The 14,783-nt window shown below is 44.4% G+C and overlaps 1 protein-coding gene across 1 annotated transcript; it reads left to right on the forward strand.

The window, feature by feature from the left end:
* Positions 1-7,002: 7,002 nt before the first annotated feature.
* LOC308637327 (uncharacterized protein) lies at positions 7,003-14,757 on the forward strand (the record flags this gene model as incomplete). The annotated part of the gene is made up of 2 exons (XM_081273638.1): positions 7,003-7,086; positions 7,221-14,757. The coding sequence occupies 2 exons, from the start codon at positions 7,003-7,005 to the stop codon at positions 8,922-8,924; spliced, it is 1,788 nt and encodes a 595-aa protein (XP_081129764.1). The 3' UTR covers positions 8,925-14,757.
* Between the last annotated feature and the right edge of the window lie 26 nt (positions 14,758-14,783).

The following is a 14,783-nucleotide window of genomic DNA, read 5'->3' on the forward strand; positions in this document are numbered from 1 at the left end:
ATATCTTGGAAATAGTTGGCCATCATTGTTGTCACATAGGTTCTTTACCTCTCTCTCTCCTCCTCTTCTGGAGTACATATGGAGGTATCCTGTGAGTCCCTTGGGACGTCTCCTTTTTTAATTTTTAATTTTTGAAATGGGGTCTTGCTAAGTTGCTGAGGCTGGCCTCAAGCTTTCTAATCCTCCTGCCTTAGCCTCCCAAGCAGCTGGGCTTATAGGTATATGCCTCCACACTCTGCCCTTCTTCATTGTCATTCTTTCTTGCTCTGCTTTTCCCTGTAGGTTGGTTGGTTTTGGTACCAGGGATTGAATCCAAGAGCGCTTAACCCCCGAGTCACATGCCTAACCCTTTCTTTTTATTTTATTTTGAGACAAGATCTCACTAAGTTGCTTATGGCCTCACCAAGTTGCTGAGACTGACTTTGAACTCAAAATCTTCCTGCCTCAGCCTCCCAAGCCACTGGGATTACAGGCGTGCGCCACCTGCCCAGCTTCATAGTTTCTGTTAATATTCTCATTTTATCCATTCATTGGTTTTCAGATTTTGTGTTTCTGCTTTTATTTCGTTGGAGCACTGTTATAACTCTCAGGATTAATTCTTTGGTCGTTTACATATCTCCAATTTTTTAGTGTTGGTTTGTGGCTATTTAATTTTCTGCTTATGGGGGCCATGTTTTCTTTCTGTTTGTGTGGCTGGTGGTCTTGTGCTTGGACTCCAGCAGTTTGAAAATCAATCACCTTGCAGGTTTTGGTGTCTGGCTTCCTTGAGGGAAGTGGTCTGTGCTAGAGGCGGGGGATCTGTCATCTCTGAGCTTTTGCTTGCAGTCTTGTAGGAGAAGCTTTGCAGTTTCTACCCAGGGCTCTCCTGTTGCCTCCTGCTGTTCTGTGCCCTCTCTGGTGTCTCAGTCAGCCATCCTCTGGATTTCCACCTTGTTTCCACCAGGGACACTCTAGACATGGTTAATGGGGACTCTCTGTCTTCGTGCCTTTCCCTACCTGATGCCTGTCTCTATTGCTTAGGTTCATGGAAGGCAGAACACAGTCTTTCAGGCAGTTCCCCCCAAAGTTATGTTAGGTGGATGCTCCCCTGCCCCAGGAGAAATTGAGAGGGTCAAGGCTTCAGTAGGCAGGGACCACAAACTGTCTATCTGGCCCTGCAGTGAGAATCCCAGCCTCTTAAGTGGTTCACCACTGAATCCATGTGGCTTTTAGATCCTTGTTGGTCTGTGTCACCATGAGGGAGATCCTGGAAGTCTTGTTTTTTTTTTTAAATTCTTTTTAGATACACATGACAGTAGAGTGTATATTTTGACATATCATGCGGATATGGAGTGTAACTTCCCTTTCTTGTGGTTGTACTTGATGTGGAGTTTTACACTGGTCACGTATTCATATATGAACATAGGAAAGTGATGTCCGATTCATTCTACTGTCTTTCCCATTCTCATCCCACCTCCTTTCCCTTTGCCTAATCCAGTGAACTACTATTTTTCCCTCCCTCTCATTGTGTGTTAGCATCTGCATATTAGAACATTTGCTTTGGGGGATTAGCTTATTTTACTTAGCATGATAGCCTCTAGGTCCATCTATTTACTGGCAAATGCCATAATTTCCTTCTTCTTTATGACTGGTATATCCATTGTGTATATGTACCACAGCTTATTTATCCATTCACTGTTGAAGGGCACCTAGGTCGGTTCCATAGCTTGGCTATTGTGAATTGAGCTGCTGTAAACATTAACACGACCATGTCACTGTAGTGTGCTCACTTTAAATCCTTTGGGTAAGTCTTTTAATTTGGTGCTCTGGTATCTTTGCTGAAGGAGGTGCAGGATGTTTTGTATGTGCACATGTGTGTTAATAAGGGCTACTAAGGAAGGAAGTCTGTTTTCCACTGTTACCAGCTCCTGCAGTACAGTATTTCTGTGTTGAAGTCATGTCATCTGTTCTAACAGATCCAGGTCTCTGCTATCTTCTTTACCTCTTCTGTTTCCACCTTTTTCCTCTTTATGGCCCATGCTCATGCAGCCTGCCCGATAGTGACGAGACAAAGCCCTGGCTGCTAGTCCATCTCTTCTCTGCCTTTATTTGGAGGAAATGCTGATTGTGCTGTGGGGTAAATTGTTCCTGCTTAATGTCACTTCTTTCTTCCCATTTACTTTTTGTCCTGATTGTTAAAGATCCATTGATTTCTGAAAGTATGTTTTGCGGTGATACATTTTCTTATTTTAGTCTGTTAAATTGATATGTAACAGTAGCGTTTCCTAATTGTTATGTCACAATTTTACTAGTCAGGCATAAAATTCTATTGATAATTGCCTAAATATCTAATTTTAAATTGATGAAGTTGTTTTCTTAGTTTTGAATGTGAGTGACTCATAGGGATTAGAGTTCAAATTTCTTTCTTTTTCTTGTTTTTTGTTTATTTGTTTGTTTGTTACATGTTCTCCCTTATTTGGAGGGGGCAGTACTAGGGATTGAGCCCCAAGCCTTGCCCATGCTAAGCAAGCACTCTTATCACTGACTACACCCCCAACTTGTGTAGTCCTGTCTTAATGGCTTAATGGACAGTGTTTGTAAACAAAACTCAGGATGATTTATATATTTTTATTGTCCCAAACATGCCAACATGCATGTGAGAACAGTGGTGATGAAAAGTATTGGGACAATTATCACTGAGAGACAAGTCCTGTTATTTCATTTAAGTGTATATATATATATATATGAATGCTTGTCTTGCATACATGGATGTGCAAGTGTATGCTGTTTATCAAAGACAGCTGTATGTTTTTACCTGATTTATTGTATTTTCTGTGGTCTTGCATTCTCTGACCCCTCTCATGTTCACAAGTTGACACTGGTAGGAATGGGAGTCTTATGTGGCTACATGTGCATGCATGCAGAAGTTCACATTGCTCTGCTTGAACTTGCTTCTATGTCCTCACTTCCCGTACTGTTTATTCACTTCTGATGCTCTGCTACTTAACTATTTAATTCTTCAGGTTTAGTTCCAGTTCTTAGATATCTGGGTCAGGTACTCGTTCTTCCATGCTCAGCTCTTTGATTTGAGCAGAGTTTCTTCAGGATCTGTGACACAGTTGTTTCCTCAGGAAGATGGGAATGAATCTTTCTTAGGTCGCCATAGGTGTTACTTCACGGAAGGCGTGTTGAACACCCTGTGTGTAGCTGGGATGTGGCTCGGTGATCGAGTGCCTGCCCAGTATGCTCAAGGCCCTGGTTCACACACACCCAGCACCACCCACACCCACATACACACATACACACACACACACACACACACACACACACACACAAGTCATAATAGCCAGCATTTAGAAGCTTCAGGCACTGCTGTTGCTGTTTTCACAGTTTTAGATTCTGACTTTTGGAAGCCCCTGTGGACTATCGTCTCTGAAGACAGGGCTCATGCCAGAGCTCACCTAGGTGTTGAGTGCACATCACATGGTGTGGCAGATGTCATAACTAATGCTTCCATGGAGGTCAGCCTGAGTTGGGCTTTTGCTTTGTGTGGGTACTGGGGATCTGTCATAGGGCCTCGTCCACACTAGGCAGGAACTCTGCCACTGAGCCACATTCTGGCCATGTTCTGGCTTTTTATTTATGTGCTTCTTACATTATCCACAAAAATGAGAAATCCACACTGATATATAGTATTCCCTCAGTTTTCAGAAAGAGGCAACGAATGGGTGGATTTGTGAAATGTTTTTTGGGCTCCCTCTATAACATCCTCTCTCATGTACTCATAGGACTAGGATTCTGGAGAAGCCACAACAGATGGGATTCCTTTCTTTTTATAAACAGGGATCTTCCTTTCTGACCTTGGTGTTACAGGGTATATATACAGGGTATACATACAGGGTATAACCTCTTGTGGAAAAATAAACTGGAACAGAATTAGGGAGACATAATGTTGCTCAAATGTACTTTAATATGTGCGGGGACATAGTAAAAGCAAATTTAAATTTCTCCTACTGTACACCCACCACCCAGAAAGCTTCTGTGACTCCACATGTGTGGGGTTTTCCCACACAACCAGCAAGAAATTCTGCAGCAGAAACCAGCTCTGTGTCCTCTGATTCAATTGGATTCTGACGAGTAGCCTCAGATCCCTCAGGGAGCGGGCCCAGTCCCTCAGGCCCAGTCCCTCAGATGCCTGTGGTTCTGAGTGACAGGTTTGCAGGACTCCCTCCTTGGGTTTGGTTAATTTCCTGGAGCGGCTCACAGCACTGAGTGATACGCTTACTTACCCTGCCACGTACTATCAAGGATGCAGATGAAGAGCCGAACGGAGGGTGCATAAGGCAAGGTGTGGGAGAAGGCACATGGAGCTTCCGTCCCCTGGCTGGGAGATCCCTCCTCTGGGGACCTCATGTTCAGCTAGCCGGAAGGTTCTTCAAATCCTGTCCTTTAGGGTTTTGTGGAGGCATCATTACCAGGCATGATTGGTGATATCATTGGCCATTGGTGCGCCACTGAACCTTCAGCCCCTGTCCCCTCATGAGTGGTCTGGGAGTAAGGCTGGAAGTTCTAATCCACAAATCCTGCCTGGATCTTTCCAGTGACCAGTCCCAGTCCTGAAGTGTCTAGGGGTTTGTAGCCTCCCTTATCACTTCAGAGATCCCAAATAATTGTGCATCCGCAAATATAGAGGTCAAGTACATTTTCCATAGCATCCCAGCTTGGGTCTGGTATGCTCACTTCAGGAGATTTCTTACAGTTCTCTTCTCATCCCATTTTATGTGGAGATGATAACTATCTGCATGTCTTCTTGATGAAACGTATTTTTCATTTTAGGGACAGTTGGCATTCAGGGATGTGGCCATTGAATTCTCCCAGGAGGAGTGGAAGTGCCTGGACCCCACACAGAGGGCTTTGTACAGGGACGTGATGCTGGAGAACTACAGGAACCTGGTCTCCCTGGGTGAGCGTGATCCCTCCTGAGGTTGGATCTGTCTTGTGTACCTTTGCATTTTCCCTTCACTTGCCTCGGGGGAGCTTCTTATTACTTGAGTAAAGTTGAAGCTCTGTTGACCCAGAAATGAAAATCTTCCTAATGCAGCCTCTGGACTTTAACCATCTCTCCTCCTCCTCTTCCTCACCACTAGGAATTGGACCCAGGAGCATTTGGCCACTGAGCTATAACCCTATCTTTTTGACTTTTTATTTTGAGACAGGGTCTTACTACGTTGCTGAGGCTGACCTCATACTTAAAATTCTCTGCTTCAGCCTCCCCAGTTACTGGGATGACAGGTATGCACCAGCATGGCCAGCTATTTTCTATGACTCTTAACCTATCTTTTTATTTTTTACAGTGCTGGGGATCAAACACACAGCCTTGCACATACTAGGCAAGCACTCTACCACTTTGCCACAGAGCTACAGCCCAACCTTCCCCCCCACCTCCTTCCCTCTTTCCCTCCCTCCCTCCCCACCACACTCGTACTAGGGATTGAACTTAGGGGTGTTGTACCACTTAGCTAGATGGTAGTGCTTTTTACTTTTTTGAGACAGGGCCTTGCTAAGTTGCTGAGGCTGTCCTGCCTCAGCCTCCCAATTAGCTGGAATTACAGCACACGTGCACCATTGTGCTGGTCCTTTCTCCTTCATTTCTGTAGATGTTTTGCCTACATAATATGATACATTATTGGGTGGTTACACAGCTCAGGTATGCACAGATGGCAGACTTTTTTTTTTTTTTTTTTTTTTTTTATGGTAGTGCTGGGGATGAAACCCATGGCCTCTCACATGCTTAGCCAGCACTCTGCCACTGACCGATAGCCCAGGCCCTATGGAAGATTTAGCTCTGCTTGCTTCCTTCCACCCACCTGGTACTGGGAATCAAGTCCAGAGTTCTGCACATGCTAGGTCTGCCACTAAGCTGCATTCCTAGACATTTTTTTAAGTTTTATTTTGAGACAGGGTCTCACAAAGTTGCCCAGGCTGGCCTCAAACTTGTGATCCTCCTGCCTCAGCCTCTTGAGCAGCTGCAAATAAACAGTCATTGTGCTGCTTTGCTTTTGATTTATTAGTTTTTGGAAGAGCTAGAGGTCTTATATTAAAGTATTCCCTCAGTTGTCAGAAGGAGGCAACGAATGGGTGGATTTGTGAAATGTTTTTCGGGCTCCTTCTATAACATCCTCTCTCATGTACTCATAGGACTAGGATTCTGGAGAAGCCACAACAGATGGAATTCCTTTCTTTTTATAAACAGGGATCTTCCTTCCTGACCTTGGTGTTATTTCCATGTTGGAAGAAGGGAAAGAGCCCTGGACCTTGAAGAATGAAGTGAAAATTGCAAGAAATCCCGGTGGGTGGGGCTGTGTCAAAGGTGTGAACCCAGGTAAGAGCTCACATGTGCACAGTAGAAGCTTTATCGCCCAGTGTTGTCTGAGAAACTCCACGGGTGAAAGATTTCTGTGGGAAAACAAAAGTTTCTATGCTGTGAGCTCTTACAGGAAATTTTCAAACTTCTCCCACTTACCATTCTATTCTTCAGAGATATAAAAATTTATCTTTTCACCCTCTCAAGGTCTATGTATTATTAATCAAGTTTTTGTTTAATTACTGGGGATTGAACTCAGGGCCTCACATATGGTAGGCAAATGCACTAATACCGAACTACTTTTCTAGGCATTTAAAATTTTTTTTCTCTGAGGCACAGTCTCACTAAATTGCCCAGGCTGGCCTTGAACTTGATATCCTTCTGCCTCAGCCTCCTGAGTTATTGGGATTACAGACCCTCACCCCCAGCTGGGGTAAATTTTATGGTTATTAAGTTTTAAAAGTCTGCTTAATACAAATATTACTTTTGCAATAATAGCATCTTTTTCAATATGAATATTTCTTTTGTTAATGAGAAACACGTAACTTTATATCTTGTAGATTTCTCTCCTAAACACATAATTAAGAAATCACCTTCAAAAAGAAACAGCAGTATAGAAGAGAGATTCCAGAAAGCCATGCTGGGAAGGCATGAGCACCATGACGCTGAAGCCTTTTCCTTCAGGGACATCCAGAGAAAGGCACATGGCTTCCAGTTTCCGTGGAGAGATGGTGAAGGAGATTGTAAGGGAGTGCCCATGATCCATAAAGGCAGCCACATGGGTGGAAGAGACGGTGGTGGTGGACAGGATGCAGGGAGCAAGCTTGAGAGTGATTGGCTTGGGCTGGGCTTTCCGCCAGGCCTGTCTGCACCCCAGCTGCTTCGGTCTGCAGGGAAAAGTGAGTGTGGTGAAGAGGAGAAGTCTGTGCACAGTGGTTCTTCAGCTTTACCACCTCAAAGCGTTCCTTCCAGTGTCAGAACGCTGGAAGGATACGGGAATGACTTTATTTATTCTTCATTGCTCATTCCCAGGCACAAAGCACACATTAGGGACAAGCCTTACAGATGCCACGAGTGTGGCAAGGTCTTTAGTTACACCTCCTCTCTTGCACATCATCGCAGAATCCACACTGGAGAGAAACTGTACAAGTGTGCTGAGTGTGGCAAGGCTTTCTTCAGGCGCTCCTATCTTTTGGTGCACGAGAGACATCACACGGGAGCAAAACCTTACAAGTGCAATGAGTGTGGTAAGGTCTTCACTCAGAACTCACACCTAACAAGTCATCGCAGAACTCACACAGGAGAGAAGCCGTACAAGTGTGCTGAGTGCGGCAAGGCCTTCAGCGTGCGCTCCAATCTAACCAATCATCAGGTGATCCACACTGGAGAGAAGCCATACAAGTGCAATGAGTGTGGCAAGGTCTTCAGCCAGACCTCAAGCCTCGCAATTCACCGGAGAACTCACACAGGGGAGAAACCTTACCGGTGTAACGAGTGTGGCAAGGTCTTCAGCTCTCACTCAAACCTCAACACCCACCAGGTCATCCACACTGGAGAAAAGCCCTACAAGTGTTCTGAGTGTGGAAAGGTCTTCACCCAGAACTCACACCTGGCCAATCACTGGAGGACTCACACGGGGGAGAAGCCGTACAAGTGTACAGAGTGTGGCAAGGCCTTCAGCGTGTACTCAAGCCTGACTACTCACCAGGCGATCCACACCGGGGAGAAGCCGTACAAGTGCAATGAGTGTGGCAAGGTCTTCACCCAGAACTCACACCTGGCAAGTCACCGAGGAGTTCACAGTGGAGAGAAGCCATACAAGTGTGATGAGTGTGGCAAGGTCTTCAGCCAGACCTCAAACCTCGCCAGGCACTGGAGGGTGCACACTGGGGAGAAGCCCTACAGGTGTGCCGAGTGCGGCAAGGCCTTCAGCGTGCGCTCCAGCCTGACGTCCCATCAGGTGACCCACACTGGAGAGAAGCCATACAAGTGCAATGAGTGTGGCAAGGTCTTCAGCCAGACCTCGAGCCTTGCAATTCATCAGAGGATTCACACAGGGGAGAAACCATACCGGTGTAATGAGTGTGGTAAGGCCTTTAACTCACACTCAAACCTCAACACCCACCAGGTCATCCACACTGGAGAAAAGCCCTACAAGTGTTCTGAGTGTGGCAAGGTCTTCACTCAGAACTCACACCTGGCCAATCATCGTAGAACTCACACCGGGGAGAAGCCATACAAGTGTACAGAGTGTGGCAAGGCCTTCAGCGTGTACTCAAGCCTGACTACTCACCAGGCGATCCACACCGGGGAGAAGCCGTACAAGTGCAATGAGTGTGGCAAGGTCTTCACCCAGAACTCACACCTGGCAAGTCACCGGAGGACTCACACTGGAGAGAAGCCTTACAAGTGTGATAAGTGTGGCAAGGCCTTTAGTGTGCGCTCAAGCTTGACTACCCACCAGGCAGTCCACACTGGAGAGAAGCCGTACACATGTAATGAGTGTGGTAAGGTTTTTAGTCGAAGCTCCAACCTTGCAAGTCATCGAAGAACTCACTCTGGACTCAAGCCTTACACATGAGTGTAGCCAGGTCTTTGCCTTGCACAACATCTGTGCGTTCATTTTTAAGAGAGTTTATAAACGCAGTGACTGTAGAAGACTATCAGGAGTTGATCCGTGGCTGGGGTGTGGCCCAGGGCAGAGTACTTGCCTTGTACATGCTAGGCCCTGGGGTCCACGCCCAGCACAGACAGTAGTGCAAGCGCTGGTAGGTTCCAGAGCATATGGAAAGAAGTCTTGTATCTGTAATGTGCCCCACAGAGGCTTCAGTCCAACCTCACAGATGACTGGAAAGCAGCAACATGTCATTGATGAAACCGTACAAATGGAGGGTCTTTACTGGGCTGCTGTAACCTGATGACCATGCCTGCAGATGAGGATTTACTTGAAGAAATTCTCTAGTTCTCTATGGGTAACCCTGGTCCCTACATTTTGTGGAGTAATTCCAAGTCAAAATACGTTAAGACTCAAAGGTGCAAGGACTTTTGGAAATCAACTACTTATCTTCAGGTCAAGAATTACTTTATTCAGTCATTCGAGGTCTCATGAGAAGGCTTCTTTGCTGTATGTAAACTTTTACCTTGGGCTTTAAAACCTGTCTCACCTTGTGCCTGCCTTCCAGGCCTTTATTATGGTCACTGGGAAAGAAGCATAGGATGGGAGGGCTTACTGCATTAGGTAAGGGTCATTCTGTTCAACTTCTGGGAAGACAAGCTCTGCCTTTCAAGGTAAATATTGTCTAAATTAGCATCTGGAAGAGGCAAAGAGTCGTGTCTTTAAGTGGATACAAGTCGTCAAGCTTCCTGTGTCCTGAGGCCCTTCTGTAGTTTATAGGAAAAATCATTCCACCGACTGTAAAATAAAACAGACCAAGGATGTGCCATCCTGGGGCTCATATGGGATGAGAGTCACAGGTGAACAGGGACAGACTGTGATAGAATGCAAAAGAATGGGAACCACATGCTCCATTGAATCACAATAGCTCTCTTAGCAAAGACTGAAGAGTAATTAGCCCTATTTTTGAAATTGAGAGTTATTAGACTGGAGAATCTAATTAAAAGAACCAGAATGGGGGCTCGGGGCATGGCTCGCTAGAGTACTCGCCTAGCATGTTTAAGGCCCTGGGTTCTAAGTTCGACAAAAAAAGAAAAAATAGCATTTCCTTCAGGATTATTTAACTGCTGGTCATACGTTTTGCCACTGCTTTAGTAGAATGTATCATTGATCTGATGTTTTAATTAATAAAATTTAATCTTTTCATTACTACAAGTAATTTGTTTCTTTGATCGACAGTTTTAATTCATCTCAGTGCAGTCAGAGCTTCATGACAGCAACTATCCAAAGTTAAGGTTGGGGGATCTAGACTTGGTTGTGAAGTCAAGTATCATACAGTTTGGGGAACCTATATTATATTTGCCATTGAGTTATTCTCCTCACACCCTATCTTAGGATACTTACGTACAATGAAAATTCATGTCTCACCCTAAAATCTACATCTGTTGATAAATATTCACTATATTTTCACTATATTATATGGCCCTTCCTTACATGCCAAGTGAGACGACATGCATCTTGATTTATATAAAGTGAAAATACAAATATATTAAAGATGAAAGTGTGGGGAAGAAAAAGTAACACTTTTTAGCCAACATGTAGAGAGAATACAGGCTCATGAACGTATTTCCAACATCACCAGTCCATCAAGGGTCACGTGTTAGCATTTTCTGCCTTTCCCATGCAGACCCCAGTCTGAAGAGATTGTAGAAAAGAGCAACTCCAGTGTGTCTTTGGTGGCATGAGTTAGGAACTTGTAATTGTTTCTGGAAATTAACATTGGGACACAGGTTCTCAAGATATGTTTAACAAGTGTGCATTGCCATTGTGACTATTACTGAATCATGAGTTAGCACTTCATTGAGGGGAATGAATCACAAACTGGCTCTTCAGAGACCAGATACTTCTCATGAAAGACCTGATAGTCTTTCTTACAGCTTAATATGGTAATGAGTACATTTGCAATTAATATCAGGTTATAGTTAATTTTTATCTGAAGTAGAAGTATGGACAATACAAATTTACTGCAACTGTAATGACACGTAAATGAGCCATTGAAAAGTGACAAGGAGATTGGAAGTACTGTGTTGAGAAGCTGTTTTTGTCCTAGGTTCTCTGTGTGAAGTGGGCGTCTCACCAATATTTCCTTCACCCTGAGGCAGAAGGCGTGTTTACGTGTTTGGGTGGGCCATAGCCAACTGGGACCTATCTGACCTTCTTCAGGAACTGAACATGGCCTAACTCAGCTAAGACGCAGCCCAGGTGTCACTGGCCAGTACAGCACATGTGACTGTCCTATGAGGGTATGTGTGCCATGCCATTCTTGTAGGCAAATGTGGGGGGGGCAAGATATGGGTGAATTCACACTCACAACAGAGAGATGGCACATGGATGTGGAGAAAAGCCAAGTAATAATTCAAAGGCCTTAAACCTCTGAAAGATCATTATGATTCATAAGCGAGGACCTGTTGAAGACTTAGTCCAAATTAGTGAACACAGACTCTAATCCCTCATGTTAAGAAATTATACAAGAAAAACACTTCAGGACCTGAGTGTGGTTCAGTTGTAGAACACTTGCCCACGTGCATGAAGCCCAAGGTTGAGGCCCAAGTAGTTGAGCAGAAAACAAAAAAATCACTAGAAAATAAAATGCAGATGTTGAATAATTGAAGCACAGAGGTAACTGTGCTTAGCTCTAGGGATGAGTGACTTGCCTTCACAGCCAGACATGATTCCATTCTGAATCTGTCACAGTTGTCACGAGAATAACAGAACAAATCTATACTAAATATGTAATCCTCATTACAAAGTTTGGGAGCAATAAAGGCAAGAAAAATTCACATGAGATCACTTTTCTCTGCAGTTGAAAATGAGCCATGTAGTGTAGTGCTTAAAACCACACCTGAAATCAACACTTTTATGTTATAGTTTGGATCTGGAATGTCCTCCAAAGGCTTACAAGGTCAAGGTTTTCTCTCCAGCCAGTAGCACCGTTGGGAGATGGTGGGAAACAAGAGGTGAGTCACTGGGGTCATGCCCCAGGAGAGTGTGTCTTGTCCCCAGCCCTTTCCTCTGCTTCTGTCTGCTATCCACCTGCCATGAGGTAGACAGCATTGCTCTCCCATGCCCTTCCAACATGATGAGCACATCATGGGCCTTGCCACTGACACAAAGCAGGTGGCCAGCCAATCATGGGATGGAACCCATGAGTCTGAAACCGTGAGTCAAATCTTTCCTCCTTGTTCTCAGGTGTTTTGTCACAGCAACAAACACAATGAATGACCTGGCAAAATTGTTTAACCATATCTATTATCTACCAAACATTTACAACAATAGTTTTCATGGAACTACCATACAGACGTTAGGTAACTTGTCTAAACAGTATTTCAAAAACATTTTCAACAATCATACTGTAGAATGGGACCTACAGGTGCATCACGAAATGCAAATTTGACATGACAAAAATTGTAAGTTCCTCTATGCCAACCAAGAGCCCAGAGAATCAGGAGTAAACACTCAGGGTTGTGCTGGAGTCTGACCCATTTTGATGTTTATTGTTGACACCTTTCAAGTCTCACTACTCCCTTTCTATGGTGCCATCTGGGCAAGCTGCTGATAACCCTAAGTGTTCCCTTCTTCGGGCAGCAGCTGGGAGTTCTAAAGATGACCAGGTTCCCTCACTCCAGCACCACCCAGGACCCCCATAAGAGGAGGCAGCCACTTCTGGACAAGTGTAGCAAGTCCACCCTGCTTCCCTGGAAGGCCTCCTTATGCTGTGAACTCTGCAAACACTTCAGTGTTTGGCATCGCCATTCCTGACAAACCAGCCCAACTGGGTGGGGTTCAGCTGGGTGGGGTTGGGACTGGTCACAAGTGCAAACCAGCAAAAATGTTAGGGGCAAATACATGAGTTTCCACTTCACAAATAAGAGAAATTCCATCCTGGATGTTCATTCTGAAGTGGAAACTCATGAACGTTAACCTTTTCAGTATATCTCACAAGCACTTCAAGGACACAAAGGTATTCGTACACTGATTCCCTGAATTTTCTTATGTTTAATATTCTTGCTGTATTTCAATTTTCACGTTTATGTAAATTAAGGTGAATTCCATGCAGTTTCGTTCAAAATCTCACGTAGTAAAATTTAGTCTTTTTAAATATTTATTTTTTTGTAGTTGTAGTTGGACACAATAACTTTATATTTATGTGGTGCTGAGGATCAAATCAAGGGCCTTGCATGTGCAAGAACTGAGCCAGAACCCCAGCCCCATTTAGTCTCTTTTCTATAATTGCAACTTAATAATTTCCCTTCAACAATCGTGTTCCTTTCTTCATTGGCACAGAAGAAAGAGGCATTCAGAAATATGATACACTGCATGTTCCATAACAGGGAGGACAGGATGTCAGTCTGAACTACATTTTATATTTTCATTATACACAGTTTCCTAGTCAGACTGCAGAAGAATAATAGCATTTCTACCAGGGATTGTACCTCTAAGTTTAAGCGGTAGATAGGAAACATATGCGAACATGAACAATACTCTATGGAAGAAAAATACCAGATATTTCTAGATGGGAACAAACAAATGGGAGAACATCGGGTGTCATGTGCATCACGAAAGGAGCAGTTACGCCATCCTTCCATGAAAGGTCCTCTGGCTGAGTAGGAATGCCAGCCTCAGGAGAGTGGCAGCAGAGCTCCAGGGACTGGCCACAGATCACCTCTTGTCAGGAACTCCACTGGAATCTCGAAGCCCTTCTCTCCATCTTCCATTCTATACCCATGACCTCTCCAGATGCTGGTAAAGCTCACAGAGCTGATGTTCAGTCATCTCCGAGAGACCTCAGCTCACCATTCTGTATGATCTCAGCCCTCTTGCCCCTATGCAGCACTGAGCAGGCCCTCCTTCATCATGCAGAGCTCTAGTCACACCTACTGACCATCTCCATGTCACAAAATCTAGTCATGAAGAAGTGCCTCCATTTATGTATCCCTAAACATTTTCACTAGAACAGCAAATTTAGTGAAATATACACTGTGTGATCTGCATTGCAGTGATGGAGAACATGGTGAGACAATACATATTATGAAATAAAGATTTAGATTTAAAAATAAACCATGCAACATATTGGCTTATATCATATACTCTGAAAGTAAGATATTATCCCTCAGGAAAAATACTCTTCTGGTAAAACTGTTTAATCATACGGATCACTCATTTCCAAACATCTTCACTGCAGTACTACACACATGTATTAGGCAGTTAACCTAAGCAGTATTTCCAAAACATTTCCAATAACCTCACTGTGCAATGGCAGCTGTGTGACAGGAGAAGGAATATGGAAAACCATGAGCATGAAGAAATTGGAGCCTCCCAAACAACAAGCAAGGAGAACCAAGAAAACATTCAGGGACCACAGAGCTTGACATTTTTTGATGTTTGCTTTAGACTGATACAATATTTTTATTTTTATGTGGTGCTGAGGATCAAACCCAGGGCCTCACCCATGGAAGGCAAGAGATCTCCCACTAGGCTACAACCCCAGCCCCTGACTAGCCTTTGACACTGGACTGTGCATACCCCAACCTTGTCACCACTGTCCCTCCTCTCCCCCTGGCTAAGGAGATGATAAATTCCTCAGCAGCAGCTGAAGTCTGAAGCACACCCAGGTGCCCACATTCAAGCCTCACTGTCACAACACAAGCCAGGCACTATTCCCTGTCCTCAGGGACCTCAAGAACAGCTTAGGTTTACCACCACCACCACCACCCCACCAAGCCTTGTTGTGTGATGGACATTTCAGGCTATGGTACTGGCATCCTT

The sequence above is a fragment of the Spermophilus citellus genome (assembly GCF_964194105.1).
Source record: "Spermophilus citellus genome assembly, chromosome: 18".
NCBI classification, from domain to species: domain Eukaryota; kingdom Metazoa; phylum Chordata; class Mammalia; order Rodentia; family Sciuridae; genus Spermophilus; species Spermophilus citellus.